This window comes from Schistocerca cancellata, chromosome 10, assembly GCF_023864275.1.
Source record: "Schistocerca cancellata isolate TAMUIC-IGC-003103 chromosome 10, iqSchCanc2.1, whole genome shotgun sequence".
NCBI lineage: Eukaryota > Metazoa > Arthropoda > Insecta > Orthoptera > Acrididae > Schistocerca > Schistocerca cancellata.
Genome location: NC_064635.1, coordinates 64,217,474 through 64,240,489, shown reverse-complemented (window position 1 = coordinate 64,240,489; position 23,016 = coordinate 64,217,474). Strand labels below are relative to the sequence as shown.

Here is a 23,016-nt window from a genome sequence, read left to right as displayed (position 1 = left end):
TTAATTGTTTCTCTATCCCTCTGTCGTCTATTTCGATGCTGTGATATGCAAATTATTAGCTTTTCAGAGCATTCACGCCTACAACGTGCTGACATGAGGAAAGTTTCCAACCGATTTCTCGTACAAAAACAGCAGTTGACCGGCGTTGCTTGGTGAAACGTTGTTGTGATGCCTCGTGCAAGACAACAACCGTCTGCACGAACAGTTCGACGATGTTTGCAGCAGCATGGACTATCAGCTCGGAGACCATGGCTGCGGTTACCCTTAACGCTGCATCACAGACAGGGGCGCCTGCGATGGTGTACTCAACGACGAACCTGGGTGCACGAGTGGCAAAACGTAATTCTTCGGATGAATCCAGGTTCTGTTTACAGCATCATGATAGTCGCATCCGTGTTTGGCGACATCGCGGTGAACGCACATTGGAAGCGTGTCTTCCTCATCGCCATACTGATGTATCACCCGGCGTGATGGTATGGGGTGCCATTGGTTACACGTCTCGGTCACCTCTTGTTCGCATTGACGGCACTTTGAACAGTGGACGTTACATTTCAGATGTGTTACGACCCGTGGCTGTACCCTTCATTCGATCCCTGCGAAACCCTGCATTTCAGCAGGATAATGCACGACCGCAAATTGCAGGTCCTGTACGGGCCTTTCTGGATACAGAAAATGTTCGACTGCTGCCCAGGCCAGCACATTCTTCAGATCTCTAGCCAATTGAAAACGTCTGGTCAATGGTGGCCGAGCAACTGGCTCGTCACAATAAGCCAGTCACTACTCTTGATGAACTGTGGTATCGTGTTGAAGCTGCATGGGCAGCTGTACCTGTACACGCCATCCAAGCTCTGTTTGACCCAATGCCCAGGCGTATCAAGGCCGTTATTACGGGCAGAGGTGGTTGTTGTGGGTACTGATTTCTCAGAATCTATGCACCCAAATTGCGTGAAAATGTAATCACATGTCAGTTCTAGTATAATATATTCGTCCAATGAATAGCCGTTTATCATCTGCATTTCTTCTTGGTGCACCAATTTTAATGGCCAGTAGTGTAGATCTTCGGTTCTATGTATCAAATTGATGATATTTCGCACAGTATATTTTACATGTCTACTATAATTTCGGACCCGCAGAACACATGTTGCTTTGACATTTGGTAGTACTATCCATTAAATTACCACGTCAAGTTACTCTTATTTCGGTTACAGATACAAAAGCACAACAGCTAGGCAACAGAGCGTTCCACTCACATTTCTACGAATGTCTGCCCCCGGTAGCTGAATGATCCGCGTGACGAATTGTCAATCCTGTGGGCCCGGGTTCGATTCCCGGCTGGGTCGGGCAATTTTCTCCGCCCAGCGTCTGGGTGTTGTGCTGTTATCACCATCCTATCATCCTCATCGACTGCAGGCCGTCGTAGTGGCGTCAATTTGAAAGACCGGCACCTGGCGAACGGTCTGCCCGACGGGGGGCTCGAGCCATACGAATAAATAAATAAATTTCGACGAACAGTGGTATAGCGATATAACAGCTAGTTAATGCTTCGAAGAAATCTTAGTCTTCTGTCAGCTACTGCTGTGCTTCACGAAGCCAATTGGTTTGATATGTTTTACGCAAAGTATTAGACATCAGACGTTTCCTTCGGATTTCTACTCGTAAGTTGGACATCGAAATACCGAGCACAAAGCGGTAACACTCACACAGATATCAGACAACGTATCGGATTTACTGTCAGACATGACTATGAGAGTGTAAGAGACGGCGTCAAGGTTGCAAACCATTTCTCCTACATGAGGCTGGCAATGTGATTACAGAGCTCCAGCCGGCCAGTGTGGCCAAGCGGTTAAAGGCGCTACAGTCTGGAACCGCGTGGCCGCTACGGTCGCAGGTTCGAATCCTGCCTCGGGCATGGATGTGTGTGATGTCCTTAGTTTGGTTAGGTTTAAGTAGTTCTAAGTTATAGGGGACTGATGACCTCAGAAGTTGAGTCCCATAGTGCTCAGAGCCATTTGAACCATTTTTTTGAAATAGTGTTTTGTTTATCCACATTAGACAGAGCCACAAGTTCCTCCAAAAAATCGTAAGACAACCCCCCCCCCCCACACACACACACACACACAAATGTCATACTAACAAATGTAAATCCACCTGATACTAGAGGTTTAAACTTTTGAAATACGTTGTGGAGATAAACAAACAGTGACTGGTAACAGTAAACTTGTTTTTTCATTTAGCGCCACTTAGAGTGCACATTGTCTTTATTTTCATATGACTGTCAATCTGAAGGACAATGTATTAAGTGTTTTATCATGTGACTGCGTTACTTACGTATTTGCTAAAAGAGAAAATTTGTGAATAATTACGTCTGTGTCAGATTACTACATTAAAATAAGATTGCACATCAACGAAGAACACTATATGGCTATCCGTTTATATATAGCATAATTAGAAGAAATGAAACTCGGTCTATTCATAACCTGTATTTCATTCAGCATGCAAGTGCACTTAAAGTCTGTGAACTGCAAATTGCAAGGTACTGACAGCTCTGAATATTATCGAACTATCAGTTTAATATCTCATAGTTGCTAAATACTAACACGAATTCCTTACAAAATAATGGAAAAACTGGTAGAAGCTAACCTCGGGGATGATCGGTTTGGATTCCCGAAAAATGTAGAAGCACACGAACGATACTGCCCCTACGAATTGCTTTAGAAGATAGGTTAAGGACTGCCAAACATTTATAGCATTTGTACACTGAAAGAAATCTTTTCACAATGTGACTGGAATATACTATTTGAAATTCTAAAGGTAGCAAGGGTAAAATACAGGGAGCAAAAGGCTATTCACAAGTTGTGTAGAAGCCAGACAGCAGTTATACGAGTCGAGGAGCATGAGAGGGAAGCAGTGGTTGAGAAGGCACACGTTTGTAACCTATCACTGATGTTATTCAATATGTGCATAGAGCAACCAGTAAAGAAAACCAAAGAAACATTTGGAGAACGAATTAAAGTTTGCGGAGAAGTAATAAATACTCTGAGGTTTGCCGATTACGCTGTAATTCTGTCAGAGACAGCAAAGGACTTGGAAGTGCAGTTATACTCAATGGACAGTGTACCGAAAGCAGGATATAAGATGAACATCAACGAATGCTAAACAGTGATAATAGAATGTCGTCGAATTAAAGCATGTGATACAGTGGGAATTACATTAGGGAAGGACACACTTAGAGTAGCAGCTAAGTTTTCCTTTTTGGGCAGCAATGTAACTGATTATGGCCGAAGTAGGGAGGATATAAAAATCTAGACTGGCATTGTATTGTATTGTACTGTATGTATGTTAACCGGGGACCTAGAAACGACGGAGAGACTCCGTCCCCACCGCAGCCGCAGTGGTCCACAACCCCACGACGACTGCCGCAGTCCACTTCACCCTTCCGCCGCCCCAACCGAACCCAGGGTTATTGTGCGGTTCGGCCCCCGGTGTACCCCCCCAGGGAACGTCTCACACCAGAAGAGTGTAACCCCTATGTTTGCGTGGTAGAGTAATGGTGGTGTACGCGTACGTGGAGAACTTGTTTGCGCAGAAATCGCCGACATAGTGTACTGAGGCGGAATAAGGGGAACCAGCCCGCATTCGCCGAGGCAGATGGAAAACCGCCTAAAAACCATCCACAGACTGGCCGGTTCACCGGACTTCGACACAAATCCGCCTGGTGGATTCGTGCCGGGGACCAGGCGCTCCTTCCCGCCCGGAAAGCCGTGCTTTAGACAGCACAGCCAACCGGGCGGGCTAGACTGGTATTAGCCAAAAAAAGTTTATAAAGATGAGAAATATGTTAGCATCGAATATACATTTAAATGTTAGGAAACCTGTTCTGAAAGTATCTGTATGGCGAGTAGCCATGTATGGAAATAAAACATGGACGATAAACAGTTTAGACAAGAAGAGGAAAGAAGATTTTGAAACGTCATGTAACAGAAGAATGCTGAGGATTACTAATGAGGAGGTAGTGAATAAAAATGGAGAGAAAAGAAATTAGTGGCACAATCTGACTAGAAGAAGGGATTGGTTGACATGATACTTTCTGAGACTTCAAGAGATTAGGAATTAAGTACTTGAGGGACATGTCGAGGGTAAAAATCGTAGAGGGAGAGCAAGAGATGAGTATAGTAAGTGGATTCAGCAGATTTCAGTAGTTATTCGGAGATGATGAGGCTTGTACAGGATAGAATAGCATGCAGAACTGCAACAGACCAGTCTTCACACTGAAGACAACAACAATGACTGCTACAAATTTTGGTGTCCACTACAGGGTGATTCAAACAGAATACCACAACGTTAAAAATGTGTATTTAATGAAAGAAACATAATATAACCTTCTGTTATACATCATTACAAAGAGTATTTAAAAAGGTTTTTTTTCACTCAAAAACAAGTTCAGAGATGTTCAATATGGCCCCCTCCAGACACTCGAGCAATATCAACCCGATAATCCAACTCGTTCCACACTCTCTGTAGCATATCAGGCGTAACAGTTTGGATAGCTGCTGTTATTTCTCGTTTCAAATCATCAATGGTGGCTGGGAGAGGTGGCCGAAACACCATATCCTTAACATACCCCCATAAGAAAAAATCGCAGGGGGTAAGATCAGGGCTTCTTGGAGGCCAGTGATGAAGTGATCTGTCACGGGCTGCCTGGCGGCCGATCCATCGCCTCGGGTAGTTGACGTTCAGGCAGTGCTTGAACCAATTTCAGACGATAAGGTTTCATAACTAACCTTTTTCGTAGGACTCTCCATACAGTTGATTGTGGAATTTGCAGCTCTCTGCTAGCTCTGCGAGTCGATTTTCCTGGGCTGCGAACAAATGCTTGCTGGATGCATGCTACATTTTCATCACTCGTTCTCGGCCGTCCAGAACTTTTCCCTTTGCACAAACACCCATTCTCTGTAAACTGTTTATACCAACGTTTAATACACCACCTATCAGGAGGTTTAACACCATACTTCGTTCGAAATGCACGCTGAACAACTGTCGTCGATTCACTTCTGCCGTACTCAGTAACACAAAAAGCTTTCTGTTGAGCGGTCGCCATCTTAACATCAACTGACGCTGACGCCTAGTCAACAGCGCCTCAAACGAACAAATGTACAACTAAATGAAACTTTATAGCTCCCTTAATTCGCCGACAGATAGTGCCTAGCTCTGCCTTTTGTCGTTGCAGAGTTTTAAATTCCTAAAGTTGTGGTATTCTTTTTGAATCACCCTGTACATTACCGGTAGCAGACTGTTCCCTTCTGCTCAGCGAGTTCGATGGAAGTCCTTTTGCCAAACTGCAAGTGAAAATGGGCAAGCTGCAAGTGCAGCCCCTCCGAACAATTCGCTCTGTTCCCGAAAGTTTACGGTGAGTTCCTGAACACTATAATTGAAATGATCGAGCAGCGTGGAGAAAGATGAAGGGCAGCAATGAAAATGTCAACTGAACATTGACTCAAAAAATTAGAAGAAGAACGGAAATACAGAGACGAGTGCATGCCGCTATTCTGCCGCCCTCTCCTTACCTGGACTCCCGGTAGCTCTCCTCTTCCTTCCGCTTCTGCAGACGATCCTCAAACGCGTTCTGCTCGGCCTCCAGCGCCTCGCGCACTTGCCGTACTATGTCTTCCGCCTGGAACACACACAAGGGAACATTCATTTCCGACGCTGGCGTGGAAAATTCCTGATCCCCGCGACCATTCTTCAGACTCACCCCATATGAATTCACCTTAGCTTGGAATTTATTCAGTTCAACCCTCGTTATGGCGTTTCGCTGAAAAGAACGTTACTGTACAGTACACTAATGTGACAAAGGTCATGGTATGGCGATGTACAGACATATACACTTATGTTAAATTAAGGATAATGCTGATACACGGTGAAACAACGCTCTGGTGGGCGGTTTTTGGGGATAAAATCACCTCGGGGTATGACCATGCGGTGCACTTGACCTGCGGTCGTCGCACGGTGGCGCTACCAGCAGTCCACACACGCAGAGGTGTGTTGGTGCATATCAGAGTACGGCGCAGCGAGTAAATGTGCAGACGTTTTCAGACGTGCTAATGGTGACTGTGTGTTGAAAATGGCTCAAAGAACACATATTGATGACGTTATGAGGAGTAGAATACTAGGCTGGTCAAACACAGCAGGTCGTAGCACGGGCCTTCCATGTGCCACGAAGTGTGATCTACAGATTATGGCAACGATTCCAGCAGACAGGAAACGTGTCCAGGCGCTACAGTACGGGGCGTCCACAGTGTACAACACCACAAAAACACCGATATCTCACCATCAGTGCCCGCAGACGGCCACGGAGTACTGCAAGTAGCGCTGCTTAGGACCTTACCGCAGCCACTGGAACAGTTGTCTCCAGACACACAGTCTATAGACGACTGAACAGGCATGGTTATTCACCCGGAGACCTGCAAGGAGCATTCCACTGACGCCTGGTCACAGGAGAGCCCGTAAAGCCTGGTGTCAAGAACACAGTACATGGTCATTGGAACAGTGGTCCCAGGTTTTGTTCACGGACGAGTCCAGGTCTAGTCTGGAAAGTGATTCTCGCCGGGTTTTCATCTGGCGTGAACCAGGAACCAGATAACAACCCCTTAATGTCCTTGAAAGGGACCTGTGTGGAGGTCGTGGTTTGATGGTGTGGGGTGGGATTATGACTGATGCACGTACACCACTGCATGCCTTTGACAGAGGAACTGTGACAGGTCAGGTGTATCGGGACGTCATTTTGCACCAGTATGTCCACTTTTCAGGGGCGCAGTGGGTCCCACCTTCCTCCTGATGGATGCTAACGGACGGCCCCACCGAGCTGCCATCGTTGAGGGTACCTCGAAACAGAAGATATCAGACGATGTCGGGGTACACGCGCAGGAAAAAGTGGCGCTTTGTAACACATGTGTTTCGGGACGGTGTTCTCAACTTATCACGAATACCGTGGACTTACAGATCTGTGTCGTGTGTGTTCCCTATGTGCCTATTCTATTAGCGCCAGTTTTGTGTAGTGCCACGTTGTGTTGGTTGGTTGGTTTGGGGAAGGAGACCAGACAGCGTGGTCATCGGTCTCATCGGATTAGGGAAGGATGGGGAAGGAAGTCGGCCGTGCCCTTTCAGAGGAACCATCCCGGCATTGGCCTGGAGTGATTAAGGGAAATCACGGAAAACCTAAATCAGGATGGCCGGACGCGGGATGCCACGTTGTGTGGCACAACATTTTGGAATTATCCTTAATTTATGAGCATGAGTGTAGATGACACCGGTATTGCGTACACAAGGTATAAAACGGCATTCCATTGGTATAGCTGAAAATTGTACTCAGATGGTTCACGTCAAAAGGTTTCCGACGTGGTAATGACCTCACGATGGTAACTAATAGAGTTTGCCGGCCGCTGTGGCCGGGTGGTTGTAGGTGCTTTAGTCCGGAACGGCGTTGCTGCTACGGTCGCAGGTTCGAATCCTGTCTGGGGCTGGGATGTGTGTGATGTCCTTAGGTTAGATAGGTTTATGTAGTTCTAAGACTAAGGGACTGATGACCTCAGATGTTAAGTCCCATAGTGATTAGAGCCATTTTTTGAGTTCTTTGAAGGGTATTGAAGGCTTATGCTTAAAATGTGAATAAAGAAGTTTAAAAAAAAATGAGGTCGATATCTTTTGGGTGCCCCTTCGTATTTGAAACAGATGAAGAGAAATTGATAATAACAAAAGATTACAATTAAAATGCACTGCGCAATATGCTTAGAGCCATTTGAACCATTTTTAATAGAGTTTGAACGTGGAATAGTAGTTAAGCTGGACACACGGGCACTCCATTTCGGAAGTGGTTTGGAAATTCAATATTTCGAGATTCCCAGTATCAAGATAGAGAATACCACATTTCAGGCATTGCCTCCCGCCACGGACAATAAAGTGGTCGAGGACCTTTCCTTAACGAGCGAGAGTAGCGGCGTTTGCGCAGAGTTGTCAGTGCAAACAGACAAGCAACACTATGTGAAATGACCGCAGAAATTAATGTGGGACGTAAGACGAATGTATCTGTTGAGATGGTGCAGTGAAATCTGGCGTCAATGTGCTATGGCAGCCAACAACCGACGCGAGTGCCTTTACTAACAGTACGAAGTCGCCTGCAGCGCCTTTCCTGGGCTCGTCACCGTATCGATTGGACCATAGACGAGTGGGTCAGAGGAGTCCCGCTTTCAGGTGTTAAAAGTTAGCGTAGGACTCGAGTCTGGAGCAGACCTCACGAAGCCATGGACCCAAGTTGTCAGCCGGCCGCTGTGGCCGAACGGTTCTAGGCGCTTCAGTCCGGAACCACGCGGCTGCTACCGTCGATGGTTCGAATCCTGCCTCGGGCATGGATGTGTGTGACGTCCTTAGGTTAGTTAGGTTTAAGTAGTTCTAAGTCTAGGGGATTGATGATCTCAGATGTCAAGTCCCATAGTGCTTAAAGCCATTTGAACCATTTGAACCCAAGTAGTCAAGACAGTGTGTAAGCTGGTGGTGTATCCATAACGGTGTGAACTGTGTTTACATGGAATAGACTGGATCCTCTAGTCCAACTGAACCAATCATTGACTGGAAATGGTTATGTTCGGCTACTTGGCTACCATTTGCAGCTATTACGCACTTCATGTTCCCATACAATGATCTCATGTCACAGGGCCGCGATTGTTCACGACTGGTTCGAGGAACATTCGGGACAATTCGAGCGAATGATTTGGCCACCAGATAGCCCGATACGAAGCTCATCGAACATTTATGTGTGGGACATAATCGAGAGGTCAGTTCGTTCAATAAATCCGGCACGGGCAACACTTTCGCAATTATCGACGGCTGTATAGGCAGTATGGCTCCACATTTCTGCATGACACTTCCAACGGCTTGTGAGTCCATGCGACGTCCAGTTTCCGCGCTACACTGGGTGGGGGTGGTGGTGGGAGGAGGTTCGACGTGGTATTAGGAGGTCTCCCACGACTTTTGTGCCTCAGTGTAGGTCAGAAACGAAAGCCCCCCCCCTGTACCTTTAACAGTTGTTGTTATTGTCTCTCAGGTATACTCGGGGTGATTGCTTATTGGCGTGCTTCCGGGTGTTCTGTTGAGCTGGTTGTTTTGTTTTTATGCGCTGCTCTCCTGAACACCCAGGAACACACCATCGTCGTTGTCTGAAGACCGGTTTGATGCACCTCTCTGCGCTACTGCATCCTGTGTAAGAGTCTTAATTTCTGCATCAATACTGCGACCAACATCCTACTGCATCTGCTTACTGCATTCATCTCTTCGTCTCCCTCTACATTCTTTTTACCTCTCACACTTCCATCCATCACCAACACTAGCGAATCCTTGACTCAGGGTGTATTCTATCCACCAGTCCACTCTGTTATTTACATTGTGCCATAGATTTGTTTCCTACTCTATTCTGATCAGTACCTATTCATCACTCATCAACATATTCTCAGCACTCTTCTGTAGCACCAAATTTCTAAAGCTTCTATTCTGTTCTGATCTGAAGCTCTTATGGAGATATTTCACTTCTCTACGTGACTACACTGCTAACCAATGACTTAACAAAAACTTCCCACCATCCACATTTCTATTCGATCTTTACAAATTCGACTTTTTTAGAGTTCGTTTTCTACGTATTGACAGTCCGTGTTTTGTATATCTCTGTTTTGGTCATCATCAGCTGTTCTGCTGCCTAAATAGGAAAATACATCTAATACTTGCACAGTCTCATTTTCTCAGCAAATTGCCGCAGGATTGCCTGATTTAGTTCTACTGCATTGCATCACCCTTGTCTTACTTTTGTAGATGTTCATCGTGTACCCTCGTTTCAAGCCACTATACATTCAGCTCAGCTGTTCCTGAACGTCCTTCCGTGTCTCTGACAGAATTAGAATGTCATCATCAAATCTCAAAGTTTTCATTTCTGGTACTCGAACATTAGTTTCCTTAACAAAGTTTTCCTTGATTTCCTTGGCCGCTTGTTCGTTGGGTTGCAATTGAAAAGTAGATATAGCATGTCCACAAGACACCGTACGCCTCTTGTGTTACAAGGACACAATATGAGAATCAGATATGTTGATTTACAAGGAGCCAATATGACAATTGAAGTTCAGAACTCAAATATCAGTCACCCAAAGCGTGTCGTCTCGAGTAGTTTTCTAAGTGTCTTTAATAGAGTAGAGTGTCAGATTTTCAGACAGGCGGCGTGGCTCTGTGGAAGAATGCTCTCCTGCCTTGTGGGCGGCCCAAGTTCGAGTCCTGGCTGAGGATATTAAAAAGAAAGTGTATGTTCGACGGGCGTTACCGTGAAGCATAAAATACATAATGATGAAAAATGTAATTTGTAACGTTTTTTTAATTTAAACTATCCTCTTTAACAATATTTTATAAAAGATCACTAATTACGAATTTATATTTGCTGTAAAAACTGGATTTTTGTGTACGATAAATAACTAGAAACCACATATATTTGATGAATTTTATATTTAAATGACGTGGGTATTGGAACTGTATGGAAAAAAGAAGAAATAATGATTGAAACAACAGTTGAACCTGTGATCCAGACACTATGTCTCGAGCGCTATCGATTTTATTCCAGTTTTATGTATTTCATGCATCACAGAAATGCTCATACAGCATGCATCTGTGTTGAAAACTTTTCTTCAGCGAGGAAATGAAGCCAAGCAGTTAGCAAGCGAGGATTCTACGATGTAACCAGGTTGCCAGTCGAAGGTTCGAACACACTTTTGGACAGGGTTCTCAAACTTTTTGTCACGTGTAACATTTGACATTTTTAGAAATTTGGGTGTACGTCTACAACTTGTTCACTCTTTAACTAAACCTGCTTTGTTTGGGAAGAGGGGGAGAGGTTGAGTGATGATTGCCGCCGGGGAAGGAACGGTAGGGGGAGGGGGCGCAATACTTTTCGCCATATTGCTCAGTTCTGACAACACACATACGGTTTTTGCGTCGTACCAGTCAGGTATTATGTACGGTAGGAATCTGACACACACAAGTAATAACGTTTCATGGAAGCATTTTTTTACACAGTCCTTTATTTGGTACTTATTTGTAGCAAATAATATGAAATTACATTATCCTGGTTGTGATATAACTATTCACTGAATAAGAAGGGAATGACATCTACAATGTTTATTAAATTTGTACATTACAAAAAATTTGAACCAGATGTGCAACAGAGCATTAAACTGTGTAGTATAGTAATTTAGAGACAAAAAAAAAAAACGAAAGAAAGTCAAATCGAATCTATTGTCACCGTTACATCGAACTTAAAAATCTGTAATTAGTCAGATTTCAAATTTAGATTCTGATGAAAGAACATCTACAGGTTTCAGTTGGAAGCACGCTGTCGTTTATTTTTAATTGGACTTCAAAGTCTGGTTCGATTCAGCTCAATTTAACTCCCAAGTCTTCTTCAGTACTAAATCTGTTTTTGTAATTAATGTATAAGAAGTCATACGATCCTCATCTCGCACATGTACCTAGCAACAAACGGCACCAAAAATTGGATTATTCGTTTGAAAAGAGAATGGTATTCTGTTTTTGTCCACATCCAAAAAGAGAGCAGAATTTTCTTTTTGAAACCACCTTCCATTCAACTGTCGCTAGTCACGACGATAAAAGTTTCTTTCGTGATTACTTCTTCGGGTACTTTTCCTGAAAATGGATTTCTTATACAGTCATATTCTGTGTAATCATCTGGACAGCACTTTTCAAAACCTCTCTGAAGATCCCGAGTTCGAGTCTTGGTCCGGCACACAGTTTTATTCTGCCAGGAAGTTTCATATCAGCGCACACTCCTCTGCAGCGTGAAAATCTCATCCTTTGTGAAGGGCCTTTAAATGTATAATAATCTCTTGAACTAAATCTTGCATGGGAGAAAGTTCATTGTCTTACAAAAATGATATAAGAATAGGGAATGCGAAAATGTTATTGTTTAGCACTTCAGAACTAAACAAAGTCAACTTTCTATGGAATGACGAAATTCTTTTACCGGCTAAGAAAGCTTTTGTGCCTAGTTTTGTAGGCCCATTTTCAGTATGTGAAGTCTGTCAGAGATATCAGTTAAGCAGGCCAACCTTGATAACCACTGATCATCGGGGATAAAAAGTTTCATGTCATTGTTTTTGTCACTGAGAAAAATAAAATCCTCGGACCTCATTTCTAGTAATCGGTTTAAAATATTACCCTGGGACAGCTGTCTTACGTGAGTATGAAGAAGCTAACTTTTAACAGCTTGAATTGAACGTGAGTTTAGAACCCTTACTGTGGTGACGTTTGTAATCTTTAGACCATCTGTCAAAACTACATGAAGAATTTCGGGTATATCCTCAGAAGCCAGTGCCTCTCGGTGTGCTACATGGTGTGTGCTTTGACAATCAGGCGCAACTTTATCATTTTTGCTGCCAGTGCAGCTAAGCGTAGGATTGCCATCCCTTCCGATATATCGGGACCGTCAGCGTTATGGACCTTCCTGTCCCGACATCCCGACAGGATCCAGCATTGTCCCGATTTTTCGAAATCCTGTTACGAGATTGACTCAACAACTGAAGTAATGCCATCCGTTAGCGCAGCATATAAATGCAGCCTCAATTGGTTATATTTATGTCAACGGGTTTATGTTGACAACGTCGTCTCATAGATGGTGTTGCATGTTGCGTATCCTGTATCGACGATGCAGGCACCTTCTAGATATGGCGCCATGATTCAAGAAATACTGCGAATTCTATTAGACAAATTAATCGCTGGTTGTGGAGACAATACCAATATCAGTTTCGGACGGCTTCATCGAGGCGGCCAGCGGAATGTGTTTCACCAGATTAAAGAAGAACTAGACAAAACTGTAGAAGGAATTGGATGCCCTGCCCATATTCTTCACAACACCATATCAAGAGCTGCTGGAGTATTAGCTGTCAACACTGAAATAATTGTCATGAAAATATTTAATTATTTTTAAATATACACGGTAAGGACAGAGAAGCTGAAAGCGTTCTGCTTATACGTTGATGTCAGTCATCTCACCTCGCACTCAAAAACAAGATGGCTGTCATTAATGCCCATAGTTGAGAGAATTCTTAATCTTTGGATTAGAATAAACAATTTTATGACGCCGAAGGCAAGCCAGCTAAAATAATTTGAAATTTTTTCAGTAGTCCGATCACTGAAATTTACATGTTTCTGCAGTGAAACTTAGCTCTGCGAGAAAAAATATAAAAATCGTCGAGAAGAATAACGTCTCAATAATTGAAATAAGAAATATATTAATCGACACTCAAAGATGTCTCAGTGGAAGGAAGACTGACAATTTCACTGGCATGCAAACAAAGATGAATTTCAACAAACTAATGAATCAGAACCCTAATGAAGAAATAATTACTTTTGAATTCGAAATTTGAAGACCAGAAAATGGCTTTTTCCACCAGAGCATTTGACTGCTTAGAGAAATGGGCTATTTTTTTTAATAAATATCAAGTATTTGATTGGATGACGCCATCTGAAACCCTAAACTGGTTGATGATTCAAAAAACTATTGTATAACTGACTAAAACGGGTGTGAAGATATCTTGTTTCCCGGAATATATGTATCTGAAGGGCTTTTTAGAAATTAAGCGTGACTCAGAAGAGTGGAAGTCTAAACGATCTGTGGAAGAAAGGTGGATTTACTTTCTTAAGGAAACCTAAAATCCTAAACACAAATGCCAACTGCTGAAATTGTGCGAGTTCTTATTTTCTATTACCGCACACAACGCCACTATAGAAAGATAATTTTCGCTGATGTCGGCCCAGTGGACTGATGAAAAAGAAATCAGCTGCTGCGTGGGACTGTGGAATCAATCTTAAGTGCCAGTTTAACTACAAGCTGACTTGCGTGGAGTTTTATCAACACATAAAAGGAAGAAAGACTTGCTTGAAAACGTGAAATCTTCCGAGAAACATGGTGTACCAGCAACTTCTGCCGCAACAAGTCCCACGTAATTGTGTTCTAAATGAAAATTAATTATATTAAATAAAGTTTTTTCTTAATTTCTACACCACCATCTCAGAGTATCCCAAAAGGGTCCCAGCTAGATATAGCAGCACTAGTTAAATGATCATACATTGCTTTGGCCCCATCTATACAAATACCAACACATTTTTTCCGAGCAATACCCACTATTAACAAGTAAAGGTCAATAACATTGAAAATATTTTCTGTTGATATACAAAACGAAAAAACGAGCAATAGCGCCGTATTTGTGAGATCTGTACTCTCGTCTATTTGAAGAGCGAAATAAGCGCACTCTTGTAGTCGTAATACCCGTTTCTTCAATACTGGAAGACATGTCTTCAATTCTCTTTTTTACCTTATTGTTGGATAACGGAACTTCTTGTATTTCGTTATTACTGTACAACGCTAATCATTCACTACAGTTGAGAATGCAAGAATTTTAGTGTGATGCTGTTGACTATGGTGAACCACACGTTTGCAGAATATGCCGACATGATGTATTGTGCGGCTAAGCTCGTCAGTTGTACACGGAGCATTTTCCACACTGGCACACACCTTCGCTCTCCCTCTCTGCTTCCAGAGCACTGCCAGGGAGTCTCTGAGACAGATACACTCCTGGAAATTGAAATAAGAACACCGTGAATTCATTGTCCCAGGAAGGGGAAACTTTATTGACACATTCCTGGGGTCAGATACATCACATGATCACACTGACAGAACCACAGGCACATAGACACAGGCAACAGAGCATGCACAATGTCGGCACTAGTACAGTGTATATCCACCTTTCGCAGCAATGCAGGCTGCTATTCTCCCATGGAGACGATCGTAGAGATGCTGGATGTAGTCCTGTGGAACGGCTTGCCATGCCACTTCCACCTGGCGCCTCAGTTGGACCAGCGTTCGTGCTGGACGTGCAGACCGCGTGAGACGACGCTTCATCCAGTCCCAAACATGCTCAATGGGGGACAGATCCGGAGATCTTGCTGGCCAGGGTAGTTGACTTACACCTTCTAGAGCACGTTGGGTGGCACGGGATACATGCGGACGTGCATTGTCCTGTTGGAACAGCAAGTTCCCTTGCCGGTCTAGGAATGGTAGAACGATGGGTTCGATGACGGTTTGGATGTACCGTGCACTATTCAGTGTCCCCTCGACGATCACCAGTGGTGTACGGCCAGTGTAGGAGATCGCTCCCCACACCATGATGCCGAGTGTTGGCCCTGTGTGCCTCGGTCGTATGCAGTCCTGATTGTGGCGCTCACCTGCACGGCGCCGAACAGGCATACGACCATCATTGGCACCAAGGCAGAAGCGACTCTCATCGCTGAAGACGACACGTCTCCATTCGTCCCTCCATTCACGCCTGTCGCGACACCACTGGAGGCGGGCTGCACGATGTTGGGGCGTGAGCGGAAGACGGCCTAACGGTGTGCGGGACCGTAGCCCAGCTTCATGGAGACGGTTGCGAATGGTCCTCGCCGATACCCCAGGAGCAACAGTGTCCCTAATTTGCTGGGAAGTGGCGGTGCGGTCCCCTACGGCACTGCGTAGGATCCTACGGTCTTGGCGTGCATTCGTGCGTCGCTGCGGTCCGGTTCCAGGTCGACGGGCACGTGCACCTTCCGCCGACCACTGGCGACAACATCGATGTACTGTGGAGACCTCACGCCCCACGTGTTGAGCAATTCGGCGGTACGTCCACCCGGCCTCCCGCATGCCCACTATACGCCCTCGCTCAAAGTCCGTCAACTGCACATACGGTTCACGTCCACGCTGTCGCGGCTTGCTACCAGTGTTAAAGACTGCGATGGAGCTCCGTATGCCACGGCAAACTGGCTGACACTGACGGCGGCGGTGCACAAATGCTGCGCAGCTAGCGCCATTCGACGGCCAACACCGCGGTTCCTGGTGTGTCCGCTGTGCCGTGCGTGTGATCATTGCTTGTACAGCCCTCTCGCAGTGTCCGGAGCAAGTATGGTGGGTCTGACACACCGGTGTCAATGTGTTCTTTTTTCCATTTCCAGGAGTGTAGATTCACCACCAGCAGGGCCGACTGTGGTGCGCCCACAGCTGCATCACACCGCATTGTACTCCATGTAGTGGAAAACGATGTGACAACAAGTACCAGAAACGTGGTAGGCAGGCTGAATGTGGATCAGCAAAATGTCTGTCTGGCATGATCTGCATGAGCAGCAGCTACACTCCGACCTTCCGTTACGATTTTTCGTCACAAGCCCACTTTTGCAAGTGGTTCTTGCACTGTTGTTTGGATGAGCCCAGCTCCCCATGGCGGATCCTTTTCACGGATGAAGTCAAGTTCACCAGCTAAGGTGTTCTCTGTTCCTACAACTTATGTGTGGACCAATGAAAATCCACTTGCTGTGCACTCCCAAGTGTTTCAGAAACAATGCGGTCTGAACATTTGGCTAGGGTTCCTGGATGGATGTTCGACTGGGGCATATGAGGGTGATTCAAATGAGGACCTTAAAGGTTCCATGAAATTTCGAAAAGTTTTGTGATGTATTTACCAGGTTCCTTGAGGTTCACAAAGTGATCGACAGGTGGCAGAGTGAAGATACAGCACGGGAGAAGGCAACAAGATGGCCGACCCGCTGTCAACACACACTGACTGAGCAGCGATATGCGATGCGTTTTTTGTGCAGTGAAGGTGTCAAACCAATCGAAATTCATCGCAGAATTACAGCGCAGCACGGTGATTCGTGTTTATCGTTGCAGCACGTGTACGAGCGGTGTACAAACTTTAAATGCAGTGTAGTGTCTGTCAAGACCAGGACAAGCTCACCACGTAGTGATAGGCGAGAACATTGCTTTAGTGGAGGAGCTTCTAAAGGAGAACAGACCGAACCTCTGAACAAAATACCCGCAAATTTGAAGAGTGGTATTGGTTCAGCACACAATATTATTCACAACCTATTGCACTTCAATAAGATGTCTGCAAGATGCCTATGAAGAACTTTTGCATCGTTTCCAAGTCGTAGGTGAAGTGCATTTTTGAGAAAAATTGTTACAGGCGATGAGGCTCGGTTCCATTATCGCCAACAAGAAACGGAAAGGTCAAGCAAGGAATGGCGCCACAGCTCATTGCCGAAACCAAAAGAATTCCGCACTCAACCGTCTGCTGGAAAAGTCATGCTTATTTTCTTCTGGGATGCAAATGGATTAATTTTGGAGCGTTACATCGAAAGTGAGTGACGGTAACCAATACTTCTACGACAGCAAATAATTCCACTGACAAATAAACCCCACTCCCACACTCCATGAATTCGGTATCGATGACGAAGTTAATTATTTGGTTAAGGAATCCTTCACAAACAGGAAATCTTAACTGAAATTTCTCGCAAAGATTTCCGAATCATTCGAAACAATGACAGGTGTTAGGCAGGAAGACGAAACGTCACCTGCGTTTTTTACGTGTGGCTTAAAAAAATAAAAGTCACCCGAGAGTGGTAAGAACCACTACCAAAGACAGAGATAAATAATGTAAAACTCGGACTAAAAGATAAAAGAGTCAAAACCAACAGTTTCTCTTTCGCTAGTGACCTAGCGATATTTACCAGATACACAAATTCAGCCATATTTGCCCGCATCTCGTGGTCATGCGGTAGCGTTCTCGCTTCCCACGCCCGGGTTCCCGGGTTCGATTCCCGGCGGGGTCAGGGATTTTCTCTGCCTCGTGATGGCTGGGTGTTGTGTGCTGTCTTTAGGTTAGTTAGATTTAAGTAGTTCTAAGTTCTAGGGGACTGATGACCATAGATGTTGAGTCCCATAGTGCTCAGAGCCATTTGAACCATTTTTTTCAGCCATATTTCTGAGAAATTATATAGAAAAACTGTTAGGAAACAAAGCTAAAAATAACGGCTTTCAAGTAGAAATAAATAAGTAACACACTGGGTGTCTCAAAATAATTATAAACAGACTTTGAGAGGCTCAAAAAAGTTCAAAAAAATCAAAGATATAAGAGATGTCACTTAGATCAAAGGACTGCATAAAGAAACAAATGGTACCACGGACTAAAAATCTATGACTGAATGCCTACTCTGCAAAGGCTTCTGTAACTAAATGTTATACCATTGTAATAAGACCTCGAGGAGTCAAACCAACAGAGCATATTACGTTACTGAGAGTAGGACAAATGGAGATAATACAGAAGAATCCTTCGAAAAATTCTTGATCCGTACTCTGATGACGATGGGCAACACTTGCTAAGGAGCGACAACGAACTCAGTAGCAAAAGCCCACAAAAAAAGTCCGTCCGAACAGGCCTCGGCAGGCCCAACGGTACCGACCGGCCGCCGTGTCATCCTCACCCACAGGCGTCACTGGATGCGGAGATGCAGTGGCATGTGGTCAGCACACCGCTCTCCCGGCCATATGTCAGTTTACGAGACCGGAGCCGCTACTTTTCAGTCAAGTAGCTCCTCAGTTTGCCTCACAAGGGCTGAGTGCACCCCGCTTGCCAACAGCGCTCGGCAAAGCCAGACGGTGACCCATCCAAGTGCTAGCCCAGCCCGACACCGCTTAACTTCGGTGATCTGACGGGAACCGGTGTTACCACTGCGGCAAGGCCGTTGGCAAAACCCCACAAAGTGTCAGACAATATTCGGAGAGTTTCCTTTGACGAATAAAAAATGAGGGAAACATGATACCTAAACAAATATTCCAGTAAAAAAAAAGAAAGACTCTCAATCAATGAACCTCAAAGAAGAAATGAATGTTTCTCTTTTAGATATCCAGAACAAGGAAAAAGGTTAGAAACTAATTTAAAAACTCCGACGTTTTTCAAGAAAAAGAAAAATACTAAATACATAAAAATATTCACCGAGGAACAGACTTAAAGACTGAAAAAGTACTGGTAAGAAGAAAGGAACACCAGAAATAAGAAACAAGTAACGGTGGTCCATAGTCGTCAAGATTCAATACAGCAATGGCAGCCACTGTCTCGAAGATATATATGACTCTAAAACACTAAGGGGCCTACACAATTTTTTTCGCTGTTGACGAACACACTCATTTCATTCACTATAACATGACCTTAACTCTCAGTTTGATTACACGGTCGTTAACATATTTAAGTCTAATTTGACCAATCGGTTTTGTTAGCTGTTATACGAGGCACATTGCTACAAATGAAAAGGTGGAAGGACGGAGTTTATTTTTCCGTCTTCGCCCAAATAATGGGAGACGCACCCTTCGATTACACGTAGATCCGCTAGTAACTGGACCAGTGATGGACCTGTCCCAGCAACTGCCTCGCAAAGGATTTAGGAAAATCCTGTGTACGAGCCCGCCTGCTCTGAATGCGATCAAAGTGCTTGCCTCGATCTGAGAGTCAGTTTTCTCATACAGTTATGTACTCTGTAAACCATTCTGGGTGATCGATGTTTCATAATTAATCAGTCCGTGTCACGTACGGATAGAGGAATTAGTCTCCGCATACATCAGCTAATCTTTCTTATCATGTACATATTACTCTGAAGTGAAATATGCGATAGACACAACAGAACTTCAAATACGTGTTGATTTAGCTTTATATTATCGAACAGCGCACAAAGAGACTAACTACAGTTTTATTCTTGCAATTTAGATTTAAAGATAACTGAAGAGAGAACGGATGATCAATTTGCGCCAGTTTTCAATATCTTTCTTCATCATTTTCGAAGGAGAACTGTACTTATGGGCCAGTGGCTGATAAAATATTTATTTTGGAAAAAGAAAGTCTAGATGTACTTTTATTCTTTATATTTTATTTATTGTGTTTCATTTTCTGCAGCTAGTTTCTCGATCGCTACTGTAAAAAAAATACTAAGTTAAGAGTGCTCTGACCTTGTCGCCCTCAGTTCTAAGGTACATCTGCTATATCAAAATTTTAAGTTTTTCTGTTTCAGAGGATAAATTAAAATCGCTGTATCTGATTGTTGCACATACTTTTCTGTTCCTGCATGTTCCTAGGAAGTGGCAGTATCTGCTGTAAGAAAACCGTTTATCGCAGTGTCAGCATGGGTTCGAGATAGAAAGATCTGTATGTTTTCAGTAACTTTGGACTAGGATATGTTTATAATATACTGTAATATGGTGACATACCCAGCTGCATCGAACAAGCGATTGCTTATTGCATTACAACACTACAGCCGGCGGCTGTGGCCGAACGGTTCTAGGCGCTTCAGTTTGAAACCGCGCTGCTGCAACGGTCGCAGGTTCGAATGCTGCCTCGGCCATGAATGTGTGTGATGTCCTTAGGGTAGTTAAGTTGAAGTAGTTCTAAGTCTAGGGGACTGATGACCTCAGATGTTAAGTTCAAATGGTTCAAATGGCTCTAAGCACTATGGGACTTAACTTCAGCGGTCATCAGTCCCCTAAAACTCAGAACTACGTAAACCTAATTAACCTAAGGACATCACCCACATCAATGCCCGAGGCAGGAACGAACCTGTCACCATAGCGGTCGCGCGGTTCCAGACTGTAGCGGCTAGAACCGCTCAGCCACTCCGGGCGGCTGTAGCGCTGGGCCTACATTCGGCAACCACCTATACTTCCACAATACAATGGCAGTTTTCGTAAGTTTTGGGTTCTGTCATTGATTTTTCTAAATAAATATATGAGTTATTTTCTAACAAGAATAGTATTCACTTTGAACATGAGCTAAAATTTTGGTGACGCATACAGCTTTTTTAAAATTTGATATTTTTGTCTTATTTTCTCCCGGTCCGCAGCTCGTAGTCTCGCGGTAGCGTTCTCGCTTCCCGAGCACGGGGTCCCGTGTTCGATTCGCAGGCGGGGTCAGGGATTTTCACCTGCCTCGAGATGACTGGGTGTTGTTTTGTCGTCATCATCATCATCATTCATCCCCTTTACGGTCGCAGTAAGGGAATGGAAACCACCTCCACTAGGACCTTGCCTAGTACGGCATTGCGGCTTTCCCACATCGTCCCCTACGCTCTGTTACGGAGTATGAGACTTCATCATCATCATTTTCTCCCGGAACAGCGCATTGATCACCAATATACAATGAGGTGACGGAAGTCATGAGACAGCGACATGCACATATACACAAGGTGATAGTATCGCGTACATCAGGTATAAAAGGGCTGTGCGTTGCCTGTGTTGTCACTTGTACTCAGACGAATTATGTTAAAAGGTTTCCGACGTGATTACGACAGCACGACGGGAATTAACCGGCTTTGAGCGTGGAATAGTGGTTTGAGCTAGGCGCATTGGACATTCCATTTCGGAAATCGTTATGGAATTCAACATTGCGAGATCGACAGTGTGAACAGTTTGTCGAGAATACCAAAGTTTAGACACAATCTGTCACCACGGACAATGCAGTGGCCGATGGACTTCACTTAACGACCGAGAGCAGTGGCGCTTGCGTAGAGTTGTCAGTGCTAACAGACAAGCAAGACTGCGTGAAATAACTGCAGAAAGCAATGTGGGAAGTACGACGAACGTATCCGTCAGGGTAATGCAGCGAAATTTGGCGTCAATGGGCTATGGCAGCAGACGACCGACGCGAATGCCTTTGCTAACGGCACGACATCGCCTGCAGCGTCTCCTTTCGTTTTTCACTGATGAGGCATGGTTTCACCTATCCGAGTACATGAACTCGCAAAATTCTCGTATGTGGAGTAGTGCAAATCCTTTGTGTATTCATCAGGAACCACTGCATTCTGTAAAAATAGGAGTTTGGATTGTGATTTCTAGATGTCGGATTGTGGGTCCCATATTTTTCAACGAAACAATAAACGCCCAAAGATACTGCAGTGATATTCTGTTCCCATTCATAGGAGAACTTGTGTTAAGTGAAATACTGAACGGTTATTTTCAACAAGATGGTGCAACCGCGCACACAGCTCGCGTTTCAGTGTCACTGCTTGCTGATGTTTTTGGTGATCGCATAATTTCACAGGGGCTTTGGCCTCTGCGATCGCCTGACCTAACACCACCTGACTTTTTCTTCTGGGGAGCAGCGAAAGCAACTGTCTATAAAAACCGTCCAAAATCCATCGATGACTTGAAAACTGCAATATCAACTTTCACTGCTTGTCTTACAGAAGAAATGCTACAGCTTGTGTTTGGAACCATGATTAGACTAATTGAATAGTGTATTCAAACACAGGGGGGACACTTTCAACATTTAATGTGAAAATCTGTAAGTATAATGAGTGTTCAATGAATTAATAACTTGTTCAAATGGCTCTGAGCACTATGGGACTTAACATCTGTGGTCATCAGTCCCCTAGAACTTAGAACTACTTAAACCTAACTAACCTAAGAACATCACACACATCCATGCCCGAGGCAGGATTCGAACCTGCGACCGTAGCAGTCCCGCGGTTCCGGACTGAGCGCCTAGAACCGCTAGACCACCGCGGGCGGCTTAATAACTTGTATTTCACTGAGTTTCATTTCGGTATATTCACTGCGGCATACGGCACGCATGGCTAACAGTCATACGGCACTGCGGAGAGACTTTTTGAACAACCCGTATATACCTGGCAGTTTTGTAGTCACGCTGGATTGACAGGCTGGACGGGTCCCGTGAAGCTTGCCAGCCTAGCGGAAACACAAGCTAACCTGCTTTGACCACTGCGCTTTAGAACGCGTGCACTCTTGTGGCAGGCTACGCTGCTTTAATGTTTAACGCGGAGACAATGGCAGGCAGGGCTTGTGCAACAGCCTGTAGCAGTTAGTGTGGGGACTCGATAATACAGGGTGATTCCGTCAAAGAGTTACAAACTTCCTAGAATGATGGAGAAGGATAAAGTTATCACAATGAGGTAGGGGACCGTATACAGGGAACAACCGAGTCGAAATCATAAAGGAAACTCGCTCTGATACTTCCGACAGAGGACTAGATCTACAGGTACTGTTATTGATAAGATAGTGGGGTAGGAAACTTTCAGATGGACAAACATGGGCTCTAAAATGCTTAC

General features: G+C 44.5%; 1 protein-coding gene and 1 pseudogene across 1 annotated transcript in view; both read right to left on the bottom strand.

Annotated features, from left to right (window-relative positions):
- LOC126106112 (trichohyalin-like) overlaps positions 1–23,016 on the bottom strand; it is a 134,881-nt gene that overhangs the window by 77,356 nt on the left and 34,509 nt on the right. Inside the window, exon 5 of the mRNA XM_049912358.1 lies at positions 5,565–5,671. Within this exon, the coding sequence (XP_049768315.1) occupies positions 5,565–5,671 (107 nt within the window). The remainder of the gene's footprint in view (positions 1–5,564; positions 5,672–23,016) is intronic.
- Positions 18,538–18,656, bottom strand: LOC126107216 (5S ribosomal RNA; annotated as a pseudogene).